The sequence below is a fragment of the Ailuropoda melanoleuca genome, chromosome 6 (genome assembly GCF_002007445.2).
Source record: "Ailuropoda melanoleuca isolate Jingjing chromosome 6, ASM200744v2, whole genome shotgun sequence".
In the NCBI taxonomy this organism is placed as follows: domain Eukaryota; kingdom Metazoa; phylum Chordata; class Mammalia; order Carnivora; family Ursidae; genus Ailuropoda; species Ailuropoda melanoleuca.
Window position 1 is genome coordinate 87,609,854 of NC_048223.1, and position 25,044 is coordinate 87,634,897.

The 25,044-nt window shown below is 57.9% G+C and overlaps 1 protein-coding gene across 7 annotated transcripts in view; it reads left to right on the plus strand.

The window, feature by feature from the left end:
- The window catches only part of LDB3 (LIM domain binding 3), a 64,342-nt gene that overhangs the window by 5,134 nt on the left and 34,164 nt on the right, over positions 1-25,044 (plus strand). For 4 of the 7 annotated variants that reach the window (XM_011219948.3, XM_034662801.1, XM_019795463.2 and 1 more), the window contains exons 3-7: positions 7,689-7,840; positions 8,373-8,448; positions 9,854-10,221; positions 20,069-20,238; positions 20,728-20,764. In XM_011219948.3, coding sequence (XP_011218250.2) covers positions 7,689-7,840; positions 8,373-8,448; positions 9,854-10,221; positions 20,069-20,238; positions 20,728-20,764 — 803 coding nt within the window. Of the gene's footprint in view, positions 1-7,688; positions 7,841-8,372; positions 8,449-9,853; positions 10,222-14,042; positions 14,066-15,149; positions 15,354-20,068; positions 20,239-20,727; positions 20,765-25,044 lie in introns of all 7 variants that reach the window. The other 3 variants (XM_019795462.2, XM_019795464.2, XM_019795465.2) reach the window with 1 other exon arrangement.

The following is a 25,044-nucleotide window of genomic DNA, read 5'->3' on the forward strand; positions in this document are numbered from 1 at the left end:
CAGGCAGGGCCCCGGACCCCCCCCCCCCGGGGCTGTGGTATTTCCTTCTGGGGCTCCCAAGGCCCTTCTGCACCAGGAACCTCTCCCTCATGGGATGTAGGGCCAGTGGCTGCTCCAGCGTCCTGGCCTGAGCCTTTGCAACAGGGCAGTGGACGCAAATTGCGCAGGGGGGGTGGAGGGTAGGGGTGGGGGTAGCAAAGACAGGGCCTGCTCAGTCTCAGCAGGGCTGACGACCCTGGGCACCTTTACTGCAATCCTGAGAGAGGTGGTCAGGCGGGCAGGGCTGGGATTACCATCTCACTCAGCGCCAGGCAAGCTGAGGCTCAGATTTGCTCAGGAGCTCTGGTGACCTCAGTAACCCCTAACTCCCTGGCCTGCCCCTCTGCCCTTGGGCTAGGGATTAGGAGAAGAGGACTGAATGGGGTCTGTCCCTGGTCAGCTGTAGACTCAGGCTGCCACTCCTCCTGTAAGAAGGCTGCTGCCCTCAGGCTGGGTGGTAGCTCCAGTCCCCACCCCACCCAGCCCCCTCCCCAGTAGCAGCCCCCACGGCCTCCTTTCAGTGGGTCTTGGCCATGACCCACAGAGAAGTGGGCTCAGGAGAGAGAATGGGAGGGTGGAGGGCAAGTGCCTTTATTTATCCTGGACAGGTGCGGCTGGGCCTGCAACATGAGCTCCCTGCTCACTGCCCCCACCCCCCCAGCCCTAGTCAATTCCCCAGGAAGTGGGGGAGGGGTGGGAGCAGCCAGGAAGGAGTGGCTCCAAAGGCCCAGCCTGCCCCTGTACTCAGAGGCTGGGGCCGGGTCTGGGGCCTTGTCCTTGGCGCATGCAGCAGCCCTTGACTTTATGAAAGAAGTGTGCGCTTTTGTCTGGTTTTGCTGCTCACAGTTGTGTTGCCTTAGAAAAGACCGTTCCCCTGCTCAGCCTGGTTGTCTCAAATGTGAAATGGGAGTGTGCACATGTGAGTGCTTTCTAACATGCACGGAGAAAATGCTGTTGCTCTGCTGAGGTGATGGTGAAGATGGGGTTGCTGTGGGGGGGATGGGGGATGCCTGTCTCTCTGCTCCAAGGCCTCTGCCCCTTAAGGTCTTATTCATCGGGCCTTGCAGGCTCTTCTGGGGCACCCGCCCAGAAGCCTTTGCTTCTTTGCTGTTTTTTGTTCCAGTATTTGTCAGATCTCCTAGCTACAGTGGGGACGCAGAGGACAGAGGGTCCCCTGGGAGGGGGAGGGGGACAGGCCGAGACTATTCTGGGTGAACTGTGCCGGTCATTCCTGGAATTTTGAGGCCTTAGTTCTGTTTCTTGGGCAGCGCCTAGCAGTGCTGACAGGCTGAGCTGTTTATAGCCACACTGAAGGTCAGGCAAGCCTCCGGAGGCTGCTGTGAGGCCGGCCGGGGCCTTCCCAGACGAACGACTGGGGAAGATAACTGGGACTGGGGAAGATAACCAGGACTGGGGAAGATAACCGGACGGAGGCCCCCGGCTGGGGATTGCGTTCTTGGAGGTCCCTAGGCCAGGCCCAATCCCTGCCTGCTTCCCTCCCAGGTGCTCAGGGCTGTCCCTGACTCCTTGAGGGCCCTGAAGGGAGTGGGCAGGAGACTGTCTGGGCCCTGAGGAGCAGACCCTCGGAGGCCTTGGGCCGGGGCACAGGACAAGGCAATTTCATGGGTAGCCGCCAGGGCTCCTCAGGCTAATGCCGCTGTGGGACAGCAGCAGGTATGAGGAAGGCTGGCTTCCCAAGTAATGTCTGCTAGGCCCTGCTGGGGCAGCCTTCCCGCCTGGGAGTTCGCCCCCGTCCCCTGAGTCTCCATCCCTCTCTGCACAGTCCCCCATCATGCAGGGACTGGCCATGATTGCTAAGCACCCCCCCCCAACTCGAGGCCCTCCCATTCTCAAACACAGCTTCTCCACCTCTTTGGAGCCAGGAAACACCCGTACCCAGGAACCACCCTATGAGGCACGAAGTGGACTTTGCCAGGCCCCAGTGTTGTCTGGGGCCCACTGGGAGTGACGTGCCCAGGGGAGCATTCTGCCGCTGACAGCCAGGACATGGAACTGTGGGATAAGAGAAGAGAGACTCAGAAGGCCAGGGAAGGGTGTGGTCAGCAAGAGAGAGGACCCGTGACCCCTGGTTTTGGGCACAGGGAGGTCACTGGTGTGAAGTGGTGAGGGCTGGGTGTGAGAGGGATGGGAGGCAGTCAGAGGTGGCAGGACATGCCGGTCATTCTTGGAGAAGCCTGCAGGGGAGAGAAATGAGAGAGAAACGTGACAAGAGCCAGTTGGAGCAGCTAAGGCAGGGAGAGCCTTTTTTTTTTTTTTAAAGACTTAATTTTTTAAGAGCAGTTTTATGTTCACAGCAACACTGAGTGGAAGGTACAGTCTTCCCATATGCACCTTGCCCCGCACACGCAGAGCCTCCCCCCGTTATCAAGTGACATAGTTGCTATGAACAATAAACCTGTATTGGCACAGCATTATCACCCAGAGTCTGTAGTTTATATCTGGGTTCACTCTTGTGTTTCTTGTTCGTTCTATGGGTTTGGACCAATGTAGAATGGCCTAGATCCGCAATATCACATCGTAGAAAATTAAAGATCCTCTGTGCAAGAGAGGCTTTTTGAGCATAGACAAGACTCTGGCTTGTTTATCAGCCAGGGTGGGGTTGGGGAGTGGGGCCGTGGGGAGACAGAAGGTTCCAGTGAAAGGATGAGGGATGGAGCAAGGCCCCAGGGGAGGCCAGATGGGAAGGGAGGGGAGCATGGCAGGATGGTAATTTAATCACATAATGTTAAGTGCACTTAGGGCTCCCTGGGAAGTCTGCTGGGGTGGTCAGCCTGGGCGGGTCGGGAGGAGATGCTGGAAGTAGCACAGGTCACAGCATCCACTACCTATCCTTGCCCCCCAGCCCCTGCCACACCTACACTGGCAGCTCTAGAGGGGAAACAAGGCAGGGGCCTGGCTGGTTTTGAGCACTGAGAGTGATGGCTGAGAACTTTTGCAGAGCCCAGCTACCCCCTCTGCTGCCAGGGAGCTGGGGAGATAGGAGCCTGCGTGCGCCTGAGCCCTGGCCAGTGCCTTGCTTCCCTGGGACCCTGGACAGAGCTCCTGTCTCTTCCAGCTGATGCTCAGGCCCCTCCAGGGACAGCAGGCTGGCTTGGGACTGGTCAGTGGGGCTGGCCTCTCACACCGCCGTCTCTGCCAGCTCCAGATCTTGTTTCCCGGTGGAGCGGGGGATGCAGCTGCCTAGCCTCCAACCCCAGGGGCAGGGTCTGTGGGCCAGCCCCTGTGCCTCCGCTATTGGGAGCTTCCCTGAAGCTTTCTCAGCTCTGCACCTCCTTACGGAATAACTTATTTAAACACATAATCCTTCCAGCAATCGTGGGGGAAAGACATTTCTGCTATCTTCACACAGAGGGTGTGGAGGCTGCCCTGTACCCTCAGGTCTGGCTCTGACCAAAGTCTATGCTCTTCACTTTATTGCCTCCACACAAGGCACCCACGGTTGGAGAGGCCATAGCTGCTACCTGGCACCAGCTTGCCCTGTGTCCCCTCTCAGGTGCCCTCAACCACGGCCCAACAAGGAGGAAGGGTTCCTGTGAGTCTGGTGATGATCTTGGCCCCCAAACACCTGAAGTCTGTCCTGAGGAGATTTTGAAACAGGACCGTGCTCCTGGAGCTCTGCCCACCGCTGGGCTCTGAGTTGAGAGGTGGCTGGTGATTGGAGAAGATTGAAAAGTGAAGTGAGAATGACACTGTCATTGTGAAGAGGTTTTCAAATGCTCAAAAGAGGATAGAAAGACCAAAGAAAAAAATCCACCAAGGATTTAGTGGCTTTGGGTCCTTTGTGGGACAAGGAACGCAGAGAGAGAGGCAGGGAGCCAGGCAACAGACACATGGGTATATCATGCCTGGACTGCACTCTTCATGAGCCCTGGGCTTCGGGCAAGGGTCCCAGGGTGGCCCCACCCTTCTGCAGGGCAGGCTGCTCCTGAGAAGGGGGTGGGGATCTGATGGCCCTTGGACCAAGCAGGGGGTGACCTCCTTAGGGTCCCTGCCTCCTCTCAGGAGACCTGGGCAGAGCCAGAAGAGTGCCCATCTAGAATTACAGCACCCTCCACCCCCCCCACCCCTTGCCCCAGGGGTCATGGGCCCTGCTCAGGGCAGCTGAAACCAGGCCGGCTGAGCCCTAATGACCAGACACAGGTGCAGGGAGAGAGGTGCTAGGGCAGCCAGGAGCTAGCTCGGCGTTCCCCTGGGGGAGCTCGACTACTGACCAGGCCCCGGGGAGGCTGAGCATTTCCCAGGGAACTAGGATCACCCCCGTCTGTACCTGAGGATGAGGGAGAGCCAGGCATGGCCAGGCAAGGGGAAGGCAGGAGACCCAATAGGAACATATGGTGTTAGCCCATGCTTGAGGGAGACAGGTATCCCTAGGGCAGCTCCAAAGGGAGGGCATTCCAGATAGTCCTACGCTTGCCCCAGCTGATCTGGCCCCAGCAGCTCTTGGATGTCATTCTGGTGTCCTTGCTCATACTGACATCTATCATCTTCTGGACACAGCTCTAGTCCTGCCTGGCAGGCCTCACCTCTGCAAGCATGAGGTTCGCCCTTCTGTCTGGGGTCTGTGGTTGCCATACCTAGGAACTCGTTACTGCTCTCTGTAGATGGTGAGAAACATCTGGGGGAGCCCTGGTATGGGGAGCCCTGGGGTGGGTGTTCTACTGTATGGGAGCTCTGGTGTGGGGATGTCCTGAGGTGGGGGAGCCCTGTGGGCGGTCCACTAGGACAGCAGAGGCATTTCACAGTTTACCCTGAACGGAAGCATACTGGTATCCGCTATTTTCTCTGAAATGCTTCCAAACGAAGCTGGATTGCCGTCTGGGGAGGGGGCTGGTCATGTGACACGGCACGCTGAATGAATGCAAAGGTAGCAGCTCAGGGGTGGGTGTGGGAATGCCCACTATAGAATTCTTTCTGCTTTCTCTGTGTTTGAAGATGTGCATGATAAAATGTCCGGGATAGCGTAGGCCTGAATGTGAAGCCAGAAGGTGCAGGGAAAGCCGATTTTCTGCAGACAGGCCCAGCTGGGCAGCTCAGCTTGCCCTCAGGAGTCCCCTCTCAGCCTAGAAAGTGTGTTGTTTTTCTCTGTTGTTTTTACCCTTTGTTCAACCCCTTAAAAGCAAAGGAAACAACACTCCCGTCATCAGCAGAGGCTCCCTGCGGCCATGAATTTGGGGATAAGGGATGTGTATTTTGTGAAGGCCCAAGTAATCCTTTTTTTTTTTTTTAAGATGTTATTTATTTATTTGTGAGAGAGAGAGCACGAGCATGAACAGGGGGAGGGGCAAAAGGAGAATGGGGAGCCTGACGTGGGGCTCCATCTTAGGACTCTGAGATTGTGCCTTGAGCGGAAGGCAGATGCTCAACCGTCTGAGCCACCGCGGCGCCCCAGCCCAAGTAATTCTAAGATACCCCTGTAGGAGCCAGGAAAGCAGTCTGGACTTTGGCTTCCTGGCAGTCAAGGGGGTGGTTTCTCTACTGTCCCTGCCATGGCTCAGCGGATTCATGCGTGAGGGGAGGCTACTCTGTGTTGATGAAGGTAGCACAGTCCCTGGGGCTAACAGGGCACTTCCATGGCGAGGGCTCGCCTGCTCTTGCTGCTGTCCGTGGGTTAGCATATGTGGTTCGTGGCCTGGCCTGTAGAGCCCACTAGGGACTAGAGGCTGGTGACTGCAGGTGGCCCTGGTTTGGATGAAGATTCTTCGTGAAGGGCGGGGCAGGAGGCTTCCATCCGTGTCTGGGAGCTTAGGGCCTGGCCAGAGGCTCGCCCAGGCCTGGCACCCAGGGTAGGGGACTTTCCCTAGGTCCTCTTTGGACTCCTTCTAGGATGGTCCCCCAAGCCAGGGCCAGAAAACGGCTTCTGCCAGCATTAGAAGCCAGCCTTGTCCCTGGGGTGTAGACAGGAAGGTGACTGGGGTGTGCCCAGAGAAGCCAGGAAAGCTGGCTGGTGGGCATGCTGGGGAAGAAAAGCCAAGGGACGTCCTCCAGTTACAAGTTGGTGGGGGGTGGCTCCCAAAGGCTCCTCTTTCCTGTGATGTCACTGGGGGCGAGGCCTGTTTGGCATTCTACATAATGTCACAGGGGGCCTTCCACATGATGTCATGGGGGTCAAGTCATAAAGTCATTCTTTGTGTTATCCGTAGGGGGTAGGGTATGGTATTTCATGTGGTGACACGGGGGTGGTAAAGCCAGTCTCCATGACATTCCATGAGACATCTTCAGAAGTGGGGCTTCATCGCATTCCATGTGATGTCACTAGGGACCAGCCATCAAGCTACTATAGGTGATACCACCTAGGCCCTCCAGAATTTTGCATTTCAAGTGACACCCCTGCAGGTGGGGGTGGGGCGGTGGGGGGGCTACTACTGCTTTCAGCATGCCATTACTGAGGGCCGGGCCTGCAGAATTTGGCATTGTGCATGATATCATTGGGAGTGGGTCTGAGCCATCCTGACATTGCTTGTAACGTCCCTGGGAGTGCGGCCTTCCTGACATTGCAGGGGACATTCTTGATGTGCAGTGTGTATAGCATTCTGTGTGATCACGCTGGGGGTGGGGGTCCCCAGACTCTAACATGCTGTGGTGTCATTAGTGTTCAGGATTTGGGACCTGGTCCCCACACCTGCACCTCCCCTTCTGGAAATATGAAGCCAGCCACGGAGTGCTGAACCCTGCCCCATGTCCCAGCTGACCTTGCTTCCCCAGGCTGGGTGGATGGCTTCCCTGGCTCTCTGCCTACCTGCCATGGTAGCACTAGGCACTTGTACTGGGAGGCTTCTATGAGGGTGCGTGTGTCCTGCCTGCTTGCCTGGCAGAGTCTCTGGGGTGGTGCTGAATTTTGGCTCGTACATAGACCCTCCCTCCTGGAGTCTGCAAAGTGCCCCATGGGTTTTCGGGGTGCAGGCATTATAATAGGCTAATTGGTATAACAAACAGCCCCCAAATCTCAATGGCTTAGCATAGCAGAAACTTATTTCTCACTCACACACCATCTGATGTATCACTTCTTTTTTTTTTTTTTAAGATTTTATTTATTTATTCGACAGAGATAGAGACAGCCAGCCAGAGAGGGAACACAAGCAGGGGGAGTGGGAGAGGAAGAAGCAGGCTCCCAGCAGAGGAGCCTGATGTGGGGCTCGATCCCACAACGCCAGGATCACGCCCTGAGCCGAAGGCAGACGCTTAACCGCTGTGCCACCCAGGCGCCCCTGATGTATCACTTCTTAATCATTTCTACTCTAAGCAGTGACTCAAGGATTCAGGTCGCTCCGTTGGTGGCTCAGTTGTCCTCTTCTGGGTCCTCTGCATCCAGTCAGCTGACAGGCAGCAAGAGTGCAGGATGGCAAGGATGTGGCTAGGGGCAGGCTTGGAAGTGGCGGGCATTGCTTCCACCCACATTCCCCCAGCCAGAGCTGGTCTCTCGGTCACATTCAGACACAGGACACTAGGCAAAGGGGTGACTGTGTGCCAAGAGGAGACATCAGGCTCGGTGAGCAATGCATACTGCCCATAGTGAATGAAAGAGGAAAGGGTGGGCCTCTACTGGATGATTCCAGGTGACTCCTCCTCGAGACAGGCCCATCCTCAGGCCCGCCTTTAGTTTGCTCACCCCCCATCTGCCATCCTCTCAGATCACACCGGGGAGCAAGGCCGCCCAGTCTCAGCTCAGCCAGGGTGACCTCGTGGTGGCCATCGACGGAGTCAACACAGACACCATGACCCATCTGGAGGCCCAGAACAAGATCAAGTCTGCCAGCTACAACCTGAGTCTCATGCTGCAGAAGTAGGTGGGAGCTCTCCAGAGCAGGGGGTTGAGGGGTGTGGGCATCGAGGGCCCAAGAGAGGGTGTCCGGCGGGGGTCACATGGGTCCAGGCTGTGCCACAGGATCACACAAGAAAGTAACGAGTTCCTCTGGACCAGAAGAAGGACAGGGCCAAGCCGTCAAGCACCTGGCATGTCTGTACCTCACTTTACAGATGAGGCTCGGGGGTGGGGGTGGTCTCGGTGTACTGCCAGTGTGTGGGCAGTTGGGCCTGAAAAGCAGGGTCTTCCCTGCCTGCTCTTTGCCTCAGACAGCCTCCCAGGACCTAACAGAGGCCCATGGGTGCAGAGTGTCCAAGGGACATGACTTCCTCATCCTGGTCAGGCCCAGTGCCTTCCTGGAGTCACCCAGTCCATGGGGTGGACAGTGGACCTGAAGCTGTCACCCAGTGACCTGGCTTCCCAGCTGATTCTCTTCTGTCACCAGCCCTGCCCAGAGCTCCAGGTCCTAGTGGCAGTTGTGTTCACTTGGTCCCTTTCTGGTTTCTTCCAGGTCGAAGCGCCCCATCCCCATCTCCACAACAGCACCCCCGGTCCAGTCCCCTCTGACGGTGATCCCCCACCAGAAGGTAGGTGCTGGCCGTAGCAGCTCCACTCAGCAGTGGTGCCTGTGGTGCAGCCCCTGGTCTGCCTCCCTGACCCTTGGTTGGCCCACCCAGGGCACGGTGGTGGGATCCGCCCTGCCCTACCCCTGCCCCTGTTGTGGCTGACCATGAGGGAGGTGGGGCAGGCCCCCAGGAAGAGGCGTGTAAGCCCCCATGAAATACCGAGCGTAGAGTGCCTGCCTGGGTGCTAGCCAACACCCTGGGCCTCATGGCTGGGCTGATGGGAAACGAGCCTAGGCAGTGGTGTTTTCAGGAGCGCGATCGCCCTCCCAGCTAGGTGGGGACAAGGATCCGGAAGGCTCTGACCCTCATTCTCCTGAACGTGCTGGGGGGGGCGGTGACAGGGGCATGATAGCCGGAGGCCCCAGTTTGAGCAAGCACCCCAGGCATGGAGGGGGCCTGCTGGCCCTCAGAGTTGATCCTCTGACATAGGGTCTCTTGCTCTGGTTTCCGCTGCCCCTCCTGACTGAGCACCCCGTCAGCCCACTCAGAAGTGCCGGTGGGAGCCAGGCAGCAGGCACAAGGCAGGCACACCTCACCACTGTGCCCACCACCCACCCCTTCCCAGCTCCCTCAAAGCAGCTCAACCCCGTGGGCCCAAAGGGCTTGACCCGAAGCGCCGGAGGCCTGCCCGAGCCCTCCTGCAGGGGCCCACTCCCCACCCCTCCGTGCATGACCTCATACTGACCTCTGCCTGTCCAGTGAGGCAGAGTGGGCCACAGACAGGGGGGTGGGGAGAGGGGACAGGAAGAGGCTGACAGGGGCTTGGGGTGGGTGACAGATGGGGGAAGGGGCAGAGGGCTGCTTGGGAGAAGTTGCACAGGTGGACTGTGGAAACCAAACATCAGCCCCCACAGTGCTCCAGTTCTCCCTCTTGTACCTCTACTCTGCTGACCACCGCCAGCCCTGGGGGCCCTCTGACTAGCCAAGAGGGGGCATCTCAGTATGGGGTCAGTAGAGCAAGAGGCCAGGCTGTGCCTACCAGGGGCCTCCCCTCAGGGGAACGGGAAGCAGATACAGGATGGAGGGGGCTCCCCCCAACTCCCTGAGACCTGTGCCCCCTTTCTTCCAGCCCCGCAGGCAGGCTGGCTTGGCTTGGCTTTCTGCGTGGGGCGTGCGCTTGGTCCAGGTGGATGTGAGCCTTGGGGCCCAGGGTGTGTGCTCCCTCCCTTCCTCAACAAATCCCTTCTGTTCCAGGCGCCCGCCGTGTCCCCTCCTGAGCTGCGAGCTTCGCGGTAGGCCGCGGGGTGGCGGGCTGCTGGGTGCTCACACTAACGCCTCTGTTTCAGGTCCGTGTGGAAGCACTGGGACATGTGTGGCCTCTAACTGCTCTCTTCTCTCTCCCCTGCATGGCGCTGCCCTGTGCCAGGACCCCGCCCGGGACACGAACGGCAGCCTGGCAGCGCTCAGCCCCAACCCTGAGGCGAGGGCCAGCCTGGGCACCCTGGGCACCCCGGAGCTCAGGCAGACCTTTAGCTCCTCCTTCTCCCAGACCTCTGTCTTCTCCTCACACATGGAGGCCTCTGACCCCGGCCCTCCATGGGGCAGCCCGGGGGCCAAGACCAGCCTGGAGGGAGCCCTGGACTCACTGAGCCCGAAAGTCCCGCAGGGCTCGAGCCAGCCGAGGCAGTATAACAACCCCATTGGCCTGTACTCGGCAGAGACCCTGCGGGAGATGGCTCAGATGTATCACACGAGCCTCCGAGGGAAGGCCTCAGGTGCCGGACTCCCAGGAGGGTAGGTAACGGTGCGCAGCTCTCCGCTCGTGGTCCGGGGCCACCGGGGTCCTCAGTGCTCACAGGGGCCTGGCCAGGCGGTCGGAGCGAGGAGGAGCTAGCCTCAGTGGGCCCACGTGGTGGCACAAGCTAAGAGCGATACAAGTAATGACTGTGCTGGTATTTTTGCCAGTAGCCAGACGTGTCCTTGCTTTACGCAACCTGGGGTGACGTGTTGGAGCCTGCAGAGGGGGATACTGAGGCTCAGAGAAGGTTTAGTCGAGGTCCAGCTGTCCCGCTGCTAAGTGGCTAAGTGAGGTCTGAAAGCAAGAGACACTTCACACCGGCCTGCCCCCCAGGGCAAGAGGAAGCCTGCTGCTTCCAGGTTCTCTGGGGCAAGGGTCAGGCTGGTCCCCTCCAGGAGCCCTGAGGCAGGAGCAGGGAAGAATTAGAGAGGTGGGAAGGTAAATTCTTTGGGGCTGGGAGCGGTCTGGGAAGGCTGCCTGCAGGAGAGAGCGCCTGAGCTGGGTGCAGAAAGATTTAGCAATGGGGTGAGTGTCGTGGGCTTGTAGGACTGACCCTTGATAGGATGAGGCAAGGAGGCAGGACCCTGAGGAGAAAGAGGCTGTGCAGGAGAACAGTAGCGTGCCCCCTCCCCAGCTCCCGCTGGTGGGACTTGGCAAACACAGGAGCTAAAAGAAACTACAGCCAGGGTAGGCATCGTGGAGAGGCTGAAGGAAGGGAGCCCCCAAGCTGAGCACATACTAGCTTCTACGCTCTTCCTGCTTGTTTCTTATTCTAACTTCTCCCATGCGGTCCATACAGTTATCTTCGTGAGCTCTAGGCTGGCAGGCTGAGTCAAGGCAACATGGCCCAGCAGTTAGGGGTTCAGGGCTCCTCCTCTGTACACGGGTGGGAGCCTGTCCATGTCTCGGGACCCCTGGGAGGATTACTCAGAGCACTGAGCCCTGTTCCGGCACACTTGCTGTGCGCTACCTGAGGTCACACTGCAGATGCACGCCTGCGTCATAATCGTCACCTGGGTTAGTCGGGCCCACGCCCACGCCCTTCCTGTGCCCCTGCTACAGAAGGAACCTGTGCCCCGCCAGTTCACGGCTCCCCCAGTTTCCCCATATCCCTCAGCTCTTTCTGGGGTCCTCAGTGAAGCTGGCCTTGGGCACCCCACAGCCTGAGCTCCCGGACCCCGGCTTCCTTGGACCAAGGTGGTAGAGCTATAAACCCCCGGGCTTTTTCCAGCAGGATACTTCTGCCAGAAAACTCAAGGAATGACCCAGCAGAAATGGTCTCCTTCTGCCTTGGATGGGCTGGTAGCTCTTTCCAGAGCTCTCTGGAAGTGGCCCCTGGCAGGGAAGTCAGCCTCTGAGAGACTGGGGCCTCCTTGAGGCCCACCTGCAGTGACTCTAATATCTCCCTTTGTGAGCCCTCTGTCTACACTTGGGGCCAGCTAACGATCTATATGCTTTATTTAACTGCAACTCTCAGCAACTTCAGAGGTGAGCATCATTTCCCCCATTTTCTAGCTGGGAGAGAAGCCCAGAGTGGGTGATTTGCTTGAGGTCACACACAGCTAATGAGTGGCAGACAGGACTGGTACCCAGGTCGGCCTGACTCCTCCCTACCTGTGATAGCGACCTAACAACTGGCACAGGAAAGTCAAGGGCCAGCCCCACCCCAGCTTCCCATGACTCCAGTGGCGCCTTCCCGCTGCTGCAGGGGCTGCTGCAGGGGCTTCTCAGAAGCTGACAAGTGTTAAATTATTACTTGACACTCAGAGCAGCAGGGTCCAACAGTTTCTCCAAGGGTAGACAGGCAGGGGGAAGGCGTGCATCTCCTTTCATCCACCGTGAAGGCTGATGGTGCGGTCCCCAGGTAATGCTGGCTGGCAGGGGGGAGCCTCTGACCTGGGGCTAGCCCAGGCAGCCTCTGATGGGCTGAGACTACCACCTTTGCTAAGTGTGTAAGTGCTGGAAGGTGACAGGGTTGGTAAATGCTAATGCCCACATCCCGTCCGTTGCAAAGTCTTGCCAAGGGCTTTACACTAAGGATTCTGTTTAGTGTGCACAACCCGTCTGTGTGGTGGGCACCACCATCTTGATTTTATGAATGAGGGGCTGAGGCTGAGACTGGTGGGGAACTGCCCGGAGTCACAGCGCTAGGAAGATGCAGGGTCAGGATTTGAACTCTGTCCTTTCTGGCTCCAAAAGGAAGCTCCTTCCCCTCCTCTCTGGGCAGCTTACGATGTGATCCCTTGGCAGCTTGAATCCCCTTGGGAGGATTGGAGAGAACAAACAGCATGCGAGGTCAGCAGGCCAGAGCATCCCTGCAGCCCCCTCTCACTCTCCGTGAGCTGGCAGTGCTGGGAAGTGGTCCTCAGGCCACTCGGTGCAAGGGCCTCTGGGTGGGTCTTACATCTTCAACTTATGCTCCCTGCGACTTGGGCGCTGGCTCCTCCCTGAGCTATCTGCTGTGGGCCGCGCAGCCTCCAAGTCTTCAGGCAGAAGCTAAGCAGGGATCAGGACAACGCCAAAGAAGGTGCTGGCTGCCGGGTGCCCAGGACAGGGAAGGGCAGAGGCAGCCCCCCCACCCCCCGCCCCAGGCCAATACTGCCCTGCGTAGAGGCACTGCGCTGGTCAAGGCGAGAGCTGACCCTGCAGCTGTCAGCACTGGCCAGAAATGGAGAAGGGGTGGAAGATCTTTCCTAATATAGCTCTACTTGGAGCTATTTGAGCCTAGAGGACAGAGGGAATTTTATCAGCTCTGAGACAGTGTAGGGCCTGGGGCTAGAGGCCCCCTGGCTTTGGCCTGGCTCCCCGTAGTCCTAGTCAAAGGATGACCAGGGTCAGGCCAGTTAGGGCCCAGGCTCTCCCAGCCAGAGCCTGGAGTAGTCCGATCTGGGATGGTGGCAGGGTTTGGGGGCAGGGATGCCACCTTCTGTACTCTTTTCCCTCAGGTTTCTGACAGGGCCATTGGTGCTGCCAGGGTCTGCCCTACACGGGATTTGCATGTAAGGAAACGCAGTGCAGGCAATGCCTCCCCACGGAGATAATGCTCCGGGAGGCTGCTCTGGACAAAAGCAAGGGCGGCGTCCCTCTTGTGTCCAAGCTGGGCTGCCTTGGCTGGGGCCTTTCCTGCAATTATGCCTTGGACCCAGTACTTCTCCTGAACCTCCGCCTTCTTCCATCCTGCCTCACTGACTGTCCACGGGGCCTTTAGGGGCAGTCATTGGAGACTGCACCCCTGTGCCCCAGAAGGAGTGGCCAGGGCTTCCTGCCCCCCACCCCGGGAGGGAGAGTATGTCCTGCGGTCTGTGGGTAACCCCATTGTATACCCCAGCACCACGGCCAGTCCTGCTCAGGGAGCAGAACTCCCAGAGCCGGCCCCCATTAAACAAGGGGAAGTCCAGAGCTGCTGACTGGCTAGGAGGCACCGACAGCCTTGCCTCTGCCCATAGCAGCCAGAGCGGGTCCCTCTCCCTCTGCCTCTCTTGGGGTCTCCAGCCAGGCTGTGTGTGGCGGATTCACATACATGGTATGTGAGCTCCCGTGAAGATGGACTAGAAAACCCTTATTCTAGGCTCAGCTTCAGGGACTGTGGACCTACTGAACGGGAAAGACTGCTGTCGGCACCTCTGACCCAAACTCAGAGGCCGTGACCCTGACTCTGAGCTCTGCCCCGTCTCCTCAGCCCTCTCCTCTTCCGCTGCCAGTCAAGGCTGGAGCGGCCTCCACGAGGGCCATTCTGAGGATTGGCCAGGCACTCAGAGCCCCTGGCAGGACCTCCCTCTGATAGCCCTGTCTTCTTTGCTCTTTCTCTCCTCCCCAGGTGGTAGTCAACTCTCCGGCCAAGTTAGTATCAAAGGAAAGCATGTGTGTGCGCTTGAGTGCATATCCCAGCATGCGTCCGTGTGTCTGTCCGTCCGGACAGCGTGTGCCTGTGTCAGCATGTGTACGTGCGTGTGCATGGGTGAGTGGGGGTGCATTTGTGTCTCTGAGCGAGCCTGCATGTGTGTGGAGCTGCAAGTACGGAGGGAAGGCATTGGGGAGGGGTGCCAGGGCCTTGTCTGATGCGCCCTTTCCCTTCCCTCTTTCCTGCTGCGGCTGCTTAGGACCAGCAGGCTGGCTCTGGGGGGAGAGGGGGCAGTGGGTGGAGTGTGTGCCGGCTGGTGCTGGGTTCCACGTGAGCCCGAAGACACTTCTGTCCTGGCGGGACTGCTCAGAAGGGCTGTGCCTGACCATCTTTGTCCGGGAGCGCGCTCATCTGTTGGAGGGGAAAGCCCTGATGGCAGAGGCTGGTGGCCGCACAGCCAGTTGGGCTGGAGGGGGACTGAGCAGCCTGACTCCTGCTCCGAGGAAGAAACACTTGTCCTGAAGCCTCTGGAGGAGCAGAGCCCTGGGCCACCGGGGGTGTGGCCAGCAGGAGGAGCCCCTTCATGGAGGAGCCTTGCTCAGAATCCCCATGGGTGCCCAGCGGGGCTGCTTTTTGCCTTTGGGCCATTCTGGACCCTGCTTGGGCTGCTGCTGCCTCTCACGCGTGGCCCAGCTCCCGACCCCGACCCCGACCCCCCAGCCACCCCTCTTTGTCTCTGCTTCCTTGCTGGTGTGGTGAGAGAGCTTTCAATGCCTGGCGCCCCCTGCTGACCCTGAGATGTAGCTCAGCTGAGCCAAGGTTTCCCAGGATCTGGGATGGCCAGCTTGGGCAAGAGAAACCTGCTGTGAAGGGCTTTGGTTGGAGAGGGTGCTGAGGATTTTCTCTGCCAGACCCAGCGGTCCACAGTTCAGGGGACTGGGGGAACCTACCTGGGATCAGGCCTTGGGAGGTCTCTCCACCACCAACCCTCACCTTGACCCCCTGTGTAACACCACCTGTTGCCTTTTCTCCTTCCGCCTCCCTTCTTCTTTCTCCTCTTCTCCCCCTGCTGCCCTCCCCCAGCGCTGACTATCAGGAACGGTTCAACCCCAGTGCCCTGAAGGACTCTGCCCTGTCCACCCACAAGCCCATCGAGGTGAAGGGGCTGGGCGGCAAGGCCACCATCATCCATGCGCAGTACAACACACCCATCAGCATGTACTCCCAGGACGCCATCATGGACGCCATTGCTGGGCAGGCCCAGGCTCAGGGCAGTGACTTCAGTGGGTAAGCGCCTCTCCTCCTCTGCCGTCGCTCATCAGTCACCGCCTCTGCCACTGGCTGGGCCTCCTCACCAGTGGAGGCCAAGGGCACCAGGCCGCTGGGTGCCATCAGAGACTTTAGGCATTGGAACCGACCAGCTTTCCTCTCTCGCCTTGGGTCTCTAGGGGTGTGGCTGTTGGAGGGGAGCCAGCCTTTGCCAGGGCCTTCCAGAACACCGTATTCTCGCTTCAGAATCAGTCTCACGGTCAGCTTTAGGAGAAGGGTCGAGAATCGAAGAATATGGTGGTTGCTCCAAGTGTTTCTCACAGCTTCTGCATTTTCCCGGGCTCCACAGGGGGGTCGGTTTACAAAGAGACTTCTGGAATCCTGGGTCACATTCTGGATAAACCAGTCTTCTCACAAACTAAGCCATTCTTTGGGGGGAAGTTGCTGCTTGAACAATGATGAGAGCAATTCAAATGTGTGACCAGGTTTCTTGTTTGGGAAGGGGTCTCTGGACCAACCATCCAAGGTGCTGGTGGTAGTCAGCCCACTGCAGAGCCTGGGAAGCACCCAGGACTCAGCGCCCCCTCTTCCTGTTTGCTCCAGGGAAGCCCAGTCTCAGGGCAGTGGGATTTAGGACATCCTTGATTCCTGAAATTTGCCTGTTAGCAATGGTTAAAGAACTTGAGTGTTCAATAGGGAAAGAGTTGGTTGAAAATCATTTGTGGAAAAAACTAATAGTGCAAACGGTAATAGGGACCTCACTCCCTCTTTCTTTCTCTGTCTCTCTTAGTCTCTCTCTCTCTGTATCTCTCTCTTTCTGTATGTGTCTCTCTGTCTCTGTCTCTTTCTATCTCTGTGTCTCTCTCTGTCTTTCTGCCTCCCTGTCTGTCTGTCTGCCTGTCTCTCTTACAAACACACTCTTATCGTTTTCTACTTGAGAATATCATTGTTATTGGCTTTCAGAATTGACTGATTATCTCTTTGGGCAACATCTTATCCCCGAGTCAGTGTCTCAAGCAACTCAAGTCAAGAAATCTTAAAATGATGGTTGTATTTTTTTCTGAAGCTAGGAAAAACAGATGTTTTAAGATGGATAAAGCGGTTAAAAAGTCCCAGATAACTCCGATCGTGTTTGGGCTTTGCAGAACCCAGCCCTTGTGGCCATGATTTAGCTACAGATTTCAAGGGGCAGGCTCCAGGGGCCAAAGGACGGAATGCTGTGTGGACTTCCCAGCTCTCCTCTTTGGCTCGCAGTGCTTCCTTTGGGCCACCAGGGGGCAGAGGTTGCTAGCGCTGGAGCCCTGAGTCTCAAACCCACCAGGTTCAGAGCCTAGCTCTTTGTAGAACTCTTGGACAGTATTGATTTATTTAATCCCACTGTTCAAAGCAGAAAATAGGACCATGCAAGTTTAAAAACGCAACCATTAGCTCATGTGTACCCAGAAAAACAAGGCTGCCTGACTAAGCCAAAAAGCTAACAGGGATTTCCTGTTAACATTTGTTTGCCATGTGTGTCCTTGGTGTGCTCTTAAGAGTGGAACGTCGCCAAAGGGAAGTTCAGTGGAAAATAATGGAAGAACTGCTCTTCCCTAACTTTATATATTCTGCACCTTGGAAAAAGACTACCATCATTTGGTTTTACCATTATTATTATTTTTTTTAACGTGACGCGCCGTTGACCTTATGTAAGCTTCTCAGAGTACCTCTCCCACCTTCCTCCTATCCCCTCCCCTCCCTTCCCTCTCCCTTCCCCATGTGCCTGGGAAGCAACATGCTTTCCCCTGCCTTCTAACTTCGCCCTGCTGGGCTGACGCGACCGTGGTGCTAGGGGGTAGGAGCTGCCCCCTGTGCCGTAAGGTGCTCCATTTCTGCTGTGAATGTCCATGATTCCTTCCTCACTGACAGTTTTCTTTTTGTCTCTTTCTCTTCCTCCTTTATCCACCCCACTCCCGTAACTCACTTCTGACCCTAACCCTGCTCCCTTGTGTGTGCGCGGCCCCTCTGCCATCCCCTGATGGACACGCACTCACTGCTGGGCTTTCTTCTGCTTGGCAGGGCATCGCCGCTGGCGTAAGTAGACCCCACAGTGTCTGTTCTGCGTCGTGGTCGTCTGTCTGGTTGAGGGATGGCGTGTGGGTTTGGTGGGATATGTCTGAGGACAGCAGTTCTGTCCATGTTCTTCCTCACACCCACCTCACAGCCAAACGACATGCTCAGCCGCCCCTACAGGCAAGTGCTTTTGTCACTATGGACGCGGAAATCAGAGTAATGACATCACACTGCTTCCCCTGCACCCAAGGCTGGGAGTGAGTCTCTGTGCTGTGCTTTGCGGCGGCTCCCCGCAGCCTTTCCCGTCTGCTCTGGGACAGCATAGAGCTGAATGTTGGAATCCATGCTGGGCCATTATTCAGGGAAGAGGGCAGTGAGGGGGCCTCTTGGAGGCCATTCCTTAGGACCCCCACGGGAGATGGATCTCGAAGAGCCAGCACCTGCTAGTACCACCCATGGGAGGTGAAAGATGAGTCAGATTTGGGGGCAGTGGACAGTGGGATAAGGGTCCAGAGGGGACCTTGATGTTGTGGGGACTGTGGAATGTTTTTGGTGGCACGGAGACCATCGTGGTAGTGGCTCCAGAGTAACTTGGATCCAGGGTCCCGGGACCATAGACGCTGTTCCATCCTTTCTCTGTACATATTCTCCCTGAGCCCCAGACTCTCAAAAGGAACAGGAATTCCTTCATCTGACTCTCAGTGTCTGTTGCAGCAGCAACACAAATCCCTGGTCTGCACAGCACTGTGGGAAGTGAGGCCAACAATGTGAATCCCAAGGGACTCACTCCTGGGAGATTTCTTGAGCCCTTGGGGCTGTGGAAGGAACAGGGGAGTGCCTCAAGGGCCGTGGCAGAGAAATGGCAGCAAACACCTTCCATCCACTTTCTGGACCACAAAGCTGTGTAGGCAGGCTCTGGGGCAGGGCCTGGGCTTGGGTCTACACCTTCCCTCTCCCATGGCACAATCCACACATCGTCCTTCCCTTCTAGCAGACCGAGGAGTCCTGCTTGTGTCTTCCCTTTGCACCTCTCACTCAAAGGCAGCAGACCCTACCTCTGCTCCTCCCTATGCCAGAACCGGCCTCTCGCAGTGAGATCGCACTCTCTGCTCTGCTCTCTGGGCAGCCCCAGCCTCCCCTCTGCTGGACCCTGGAGGGATCTGCTGGTTTTCCCCATCTGATCTGAGGCTGCCAGTAGCTGTAGCTCTCTGGGGGCAGGGCAGAGCCTTCAGGGAAGTAGGGCAGCTCCATGCAGTCTTGGTCACCTTTTGTCACCTTTCTCCACCTCTGCTCTTAGAGCCCACTCTGAGCCAGATGCGGGGGACCAATCTTGAGAGACTCCCAATCCTGAGAAAGTAGGCCAGTGCTTCCTTCCAGCTCCTTGCAGAGAGGCTAGAAGATGTGGGCACTGGGGAGGGCAGGTAGAGGCAGCCGTAGCAAGGGGAGGCTGGACAGAGTGGTGCCTGGGCTGGGCCGTGTCTCTGGGCACGGAGCATCTGGGATGTGCAAGGCCCCAGTGGGCAGAAGTGGCCTCTCAGCCGTTTTTGCTGCAGAGAGTTTGATGGAAAGGACAGTGGGGTGGGAACCAGGAAGCCTGGGCTCTGACCCAACAGGGCCCTTACATGCTGTCACCTGGAGCTAGCCTCTCGGGACCTCAGTTCCAGCATCTGTAAGAGGAGAGGGCTGGGCCACTGGTCCATAGGGTGAGGAGGCAGGCCGTCATTGCTGTGAACTTGACCCAAGTCCACCCTAATTCCCAGGAGAGTGGGCTGGACAGCCAGGATCCTCCAGCTCTCGCTGGCCAGGGTAGGCGGGCATCCATAAGATGCCCTACAGTCTGATTCAGGCTGGGAGGCCCTGGACCAAAGAGATTCTGGGGTCCCTTCTGGCTCTGATCTAGGATTCATTCATGTAAGTTTTGAGCACCTGCTATGTGCCAGACCCTGGGAATCTAAGGGAAGGTCACCAGGTCCCCCTCCAAAAGCCGTGCTGCCCTGGAGCAGAGGACTAATGACCTTCCCTGGAGCTCTACTCTCAACTCCCCCAGCCCAACCGCCCACCCACCACCATCTGTGGGCAATGCCAGTCCATCAGCCTGGTCACTTTGTTTCTCATATCACCTCCCCACCGCACCTGCCCGTGTTTGCTGAACGGGAGCCCTCAGTCCTCTTCTGGTGCAGGCCTGGCACTGGTGGCTCCCTGTTTGGATCCAACAGTGTGAGGAGGACAAAGGACTGACCCCAAACAAGCCTCTGAGTCCCCTAAATGGCCCGTCGTCACCCAGCCCCATACTCAGGAGCTGCTCAGACATGTTGAAATTATTTCAAAAGACCTATTCTTCCTCTTCTTTCCTTAAAAGAGATCCAGCCCTCCCCCCTGGGGGGGGCAGCTGGGATGGGGGTGGGTTTTCAGGTCTGTGTGTGGAGTCAGCCCAGGATGGGGTGTGGGCTTGGCAGGAGGGGTCTGAGAGGAATCACTGTCTCGCTGTGGCCACCCTGAGCACTGAGGACCCAGGCCAGGCCCTTGTCGCGGGCTTTTGGATGGCAGCGGGTAGAGGGTATGGTGGGTTGAGACAAGTAGGGGCCACCAACCAGTGTGCGGGGCATGGGGGTGCGAGCGGATGAGCCGTGGGGGGAGCGCAGGAGGATAGGACCCCTCACTCACGGCTTCTCTCTGCCCCGCAGGAGCCTTCCTATTAAAGACCTTACCGTGGACAGCGCCTCCCCCGTGTACCAGGCCGTGATTAAGAACCAGAACAAGCCGGAAGACGAGGCTGATGAGTGGGCCCGCCGCTCCTCCAACCTGCAGTCTCGCTCCTTCCGCATCCTGGCCCAGATGACCGGGACAGAATACAGTAAGTGAGGCTGGGGGCGGGGGGCAGGCAGGGAAGATGTGGAGGGGCCACGAGGGCCCTATGCCACAATCCTAAGGCTCACAGAAGCCAGGGAGTCAAGCCCCTGCCCTTGAAGATGAGCTGGTCTCGACAGATAGCTAGCGGCCGGCTGAGCCCCTCTGGGCCCCTTGGGGCAGGCTGCCGAATGACATTGGCCCTCTGCCCAGCTCCCTGACTCCAGCGGGGGCGGGGGGCAGCCCATGTGCCATGTGGCTTGCAGGCAAAATGACGGTCCAGAGCTGGGATAAGAGGACCTACCATGCCACGACTCAGACCAGTCCCTCCCAATCTCACCATTTCCTTTGGGTTCCCCTTTTCCCCCTGCCCTCTGCCCAGCACCCAACCTTCCCTGGCCACGGTTCACCAGCTGGGAGCAATCCCCATTCAGTCATTGGGGGGGACTCCTATGCTCCCTGCCATTTCTCCTGATCATCAGTTTTCTACCCACAGTGCAAGACCCTGATGAAGAAGCTTTGCGAAGGTCAAGGTAAGTGCCTGGACTCAGGCTCTGTGGCCTTGTCCCTCCTAACCCAGTCCCCCCCAGGCAGCTCCCGGGTCACATGAATCATGGAAGGAACCTCTCAAGTTTATGTATTTGGAAGCTCCTGGCCCCTGAAGGGCTCCAGCAGATGCTGGCTTGGGGCCTTCGTCCCAGGTCACTGAGGTGGGTGCCTGGAGCTGAGTCTCTATCCCCTGGGCCCAGGCTGCAGGAATAAGGATTCTGGGCTCTCCTGGCTCTGTCCCTGGGCAGGGGGGCAGGGCTGCTTTGGCCTTTGCTGGGCTGTTGAGAATGAGGGCATCTCTCCCTGTGAGGGCACTGGGCCGGCTGCCTTGCCTGCGTACTCATCTCAGGGCCCGTCCCCTGTGAGTCTGGAGGCTGGGCACTGGGAAGCAGGCATGTGGACGGCTGTGCTGGGCATGAGCGCCTGACCTTGGGGTTTACCTGTCCAGACCTACACTGGGGTATTATTAACCATAAATTGCTCAAAGCACAATAGCTGCTGCTAGGCTCAGTGTCTCAGGGTGTGGTCCCCCCAACAGTGGCAGGCCTGGGGCCAAAGCCACTAACCTCCCACCTGCATCCTGCCAGGTGCTCATGGACCTGGGCATGAGGGGGGCACACTGCCCTGGAACCCAATGGAACCTGCTAGGGTCTTCCATGGTGAGGCATGGGGCCCTGTATGATTGTGTTTACACTTCCAGGGGCAAACGTTGTACACGCTCTTCCTGGGGGCGTCTGCCTTGGGCCAGCGCATCCCGCGGCAGCCCCCCTGTAAGGGCCTGGGGCTCAGAGGTGCTCTGTTACGTGGGTCCAAGCTTTCTATGCTTGGCTAACCGGCGTGTAGTGATCAAGGATTGCGTGGACTGTGGGGCTCTGGGGTCAGCTCAGAGTTGATGTGGCTTTTATTTTCCAAACTCTTGTTTTTGCCAATCCAAGCTGCTCCCGCTTTTTGCTGGGGCATCCGAGCCAAAAGTGCGGTCCTCCCAGGCCTGCTAAGGATGGCATGCCTGGCCAGGAACAGTTGTTAACCCTTCGGTGCCTGCCCTGTGTCTACATAGGGCCCGAACTGTGATGATGTGAGATTTGCTCGAGAGGTAGTATCTAGCTGCATCAGGTGTGACTGAGCTGTCAGCGTCCCCGCTCCTATGCTCCATGGTGCTTGCTTGGTTTTGTCGGCTACCTCTTCGAAGCCACCCACGCAGGTGCTCCAGTGAGCCGTGTAGCTCACTGACAGGGGGGCTTGACAGCACACCACCCCCTCCCCCCCCAGCAAACAGCCTTCCCTCGGGTAGCCTGCAGGCTGTTTTCTCTCCCTCCCAAGAGACAGAGCCCTGCCTCTGGAGTGAGAACTTCTGGTGACATTTCGTTCCTCTCTGGCCAGTCACTCTGAGCTGGCCCCTCATTAACCAGGCACCGTGTACAAGGCGGAACCCCTGGCTTCCATATTTCCCCCGGGAATATCTGCAGGCTCTGCAAAGTTCTTGAGTGAGGACAGCAAGGCCGGTATGAAGGGGTGTCTCCGGCCTCGTGGGTCGTTCCCTCCTGTCAGAAGTTTCTCTTGGGGCTTGTTCTGCCTAGTCCTGGAGATATGCAGGCAGGTTAGTCCTTCCCCCTGGGGCCTAATCCCTCAGGAGCATGGCTCAGCCCCCAGCAGGAGGCTGGTCTTGAGAACTCTGTTGCAGGTCTTGGAGCCTCTCCCGCAGCAGGGTTTTCTGTAGGGAGATCAGCAAAGAGGGCCCAACAAGGGGCTCCATCCTGCTTCTCCCTCCGTTCTGGGCCCCCACCCTGAGAAGGCAGCCACCCCCCCACAGGCCCTGCATTGCTGTCAGCCGGGGGGGTCTCTGGCCCTGCTGTGAAGGCTCTGGGGCACCCTCTAATCCTTCTACCCAGGACTTGAGGGACATAAGCCTCTTGCTTCTCTCCCTTTTCCTGACTTTAATTCCTGGGAAGTCGTCCTCAAAGCCTTCCACAAAATGTCCGTCTCCCCGAAGTCATAGGAGGTGGGTGTGCATTTTCGTCTCACCGAATCCCAAGCAGCCAGAGGGCCTGAGAGTAAGGCTGCAGTGGGTGCAGTGATCCCGTTCTGTTTGTGATTAAAGTCTGTAGGAGTGACGGTGGCCACTGGTCATAGCGAGGGCCCCCGGGCTCACCCGACTGGTCAAATGAGCAGCAGGAAGCACACTTGTCCCCATCTGGGCTGGGTTGGTCAGGGGTCTTGCTCCCCAGGGAGCTAAGCCCCACTCCCACATTGGAAGCTGCTCTCCCAGACCCTGCTGACCCATGTTGTCGGGGGAGGGCAGCCCCCCCTCCTTCTCTTCCTCCCGGTTTGGCAGCAGGGACTGGAAGGAATCTCAGTGTCTCTCAAGAAGGCTGTCTCCCCAGGGGGGCTTCACTGTACACCGCTTCCAAGTAGCGGAGTCCAGCAGAGCCTGAGTTTGCCACCCCGGGGGCTTGGGTGACAGCCTGTGCAGGCTCGTACACGTGCAAAGGGGCTTCCTTCTTCCTGTTGCCATGGGGTGGGGAAGCAGGCAGCAATGCCCTGAGTGAGCGACGGCAGGTGCTCCGTACTGGAGGTACCAGCACTGCTGGCCTTGACGGCAGGGCGCAGTCTGCCTGTCACAGGACCCTGCGTCCTCTCCCCTCACCCGTCTCTGCTCCACCTCCCAGGCCTGCCCCCCCACCCCCACCCGCAATAGTCCCATAGCGGCGCATGGCCCTGCCCTCCTCTGCTGTCCTCTCCTGACACTGAGGGTGTGTCTGGCACCAGGTAGCAGGTAGCTTCCCTCTGAGGCTCCAGGGCCCACCTGCTGGCCAGGCCAAGGCAGAGCCAAATCTCCAGGGACCCCCTCCTTACAGATGAGGCAGGGTGGGCCCCTAAATAGCCCAGGCATCTGCTATGGACTTGGCCCCCCGCCTAGGAAAGACCCCAGCACCTTAGCCAACTCCCCAGGCAGGCTGAAAGAGCAGGATGCTGCCAGCTTCTGCACAGGGGCAGGGAAGACTGGGGCTCCTGGCCTCCATCGCAAGTGGCAGAGCACAAACAGTGCCTCCATCTGAAAGCTGAGCCTCTAATCTCAGAGAGGCCTCCGCAGCTTCCCTCTGACGTAGGGCAAGCATTGAGGGGGTCCGATGGCTCCGAAGGTCGGGTCCGTGTTGGGCATCCCTGACGACGGTGGAAGTGGAGGCAAGCCTAGTTTGTCCAGGGTTTGAATCTTCAAGGCATCGGGTTCCTACCACTTGGGTGTGACCATCCCAGAGGACCCCAGTGTGTAATCCAGACATTCCCTGGCCCCCATTTTGCAGCTCAACTGTCTTATGGGAGTGATTCCTGCATTTACCCAATGCTCACCTGTGTAAAGAACTCTGCACCTCTCTTAGACCGCAAGTGTTAAGGACTAAAGTTGATTTGAATGACAAGTTCACAGAGGAGTTGAAGGTGTGAGTCACCTTGCACACTCTTCCATAAACAGCGTAAAAACCCTTCCAAGTCCCTACTCCTCGGCACCCCCATCCAAGGCTCTTTGTCCTTTCCCTCCCCTACTTCCAATAGAGCTCAGGGACTCACTGGCTCTCCCTCCTCCCCACTGTGGCCTCCCTGGGCACTTCAGTGTCCTTTCCCCTCCGTCCCTGGGCACAGTCAGCTCTGTCCCAGCTCCCGGCTGAGTCTCCTTGTACCAGCACAGCTCAGAGCACTCCCCCAAAGGGAACCTTCATGCAGATGGCAAAAGTTACCTGCATTTTGTGGATTTTTCATTCTTGGCATTCTGCCAGCCTAGCAAGTTTGAAAACCACACCTGGAGAAACCAGCACCCCCTTGGGTGTCCCTGAGAAGCCCTCGTGGGTATCCCAGGAGTTCTCCTCCTGTCCCTCCTGCTGGCTCCCCCCTATCTCTGCCCCCTCTCCTCTTTCTTCTCCTGGACCCTCTCTTTGGCAGGCTGTGAATTTACCACCAGCTGCAAGCAGGGAAAGTCCACGAGGGTCACTGACTCTCTGGGACTATCTCTGGGCCTGTCACTGAGCACTGATGACAAAGGCTGTGGGCGTGGCTGGACAGACTGGCCACGTCTGTGTCCCGGTCTCTATGGCATAGTTGATTGTGCTACAAGCAGGGGCCCCGCTTCTGCTGTCTTCCTTCCTTCTCCCCAACCTCAGAGAGATCCTAGTTAGATCTCGGTTCTGCTGCTGAGTTTCCATGTGGTTTTAGGCCATTTGCGTGATGTCTCTGGACCTTGGCTTCCTCCTGGTATCAGGAAAGTTTGGTCTCG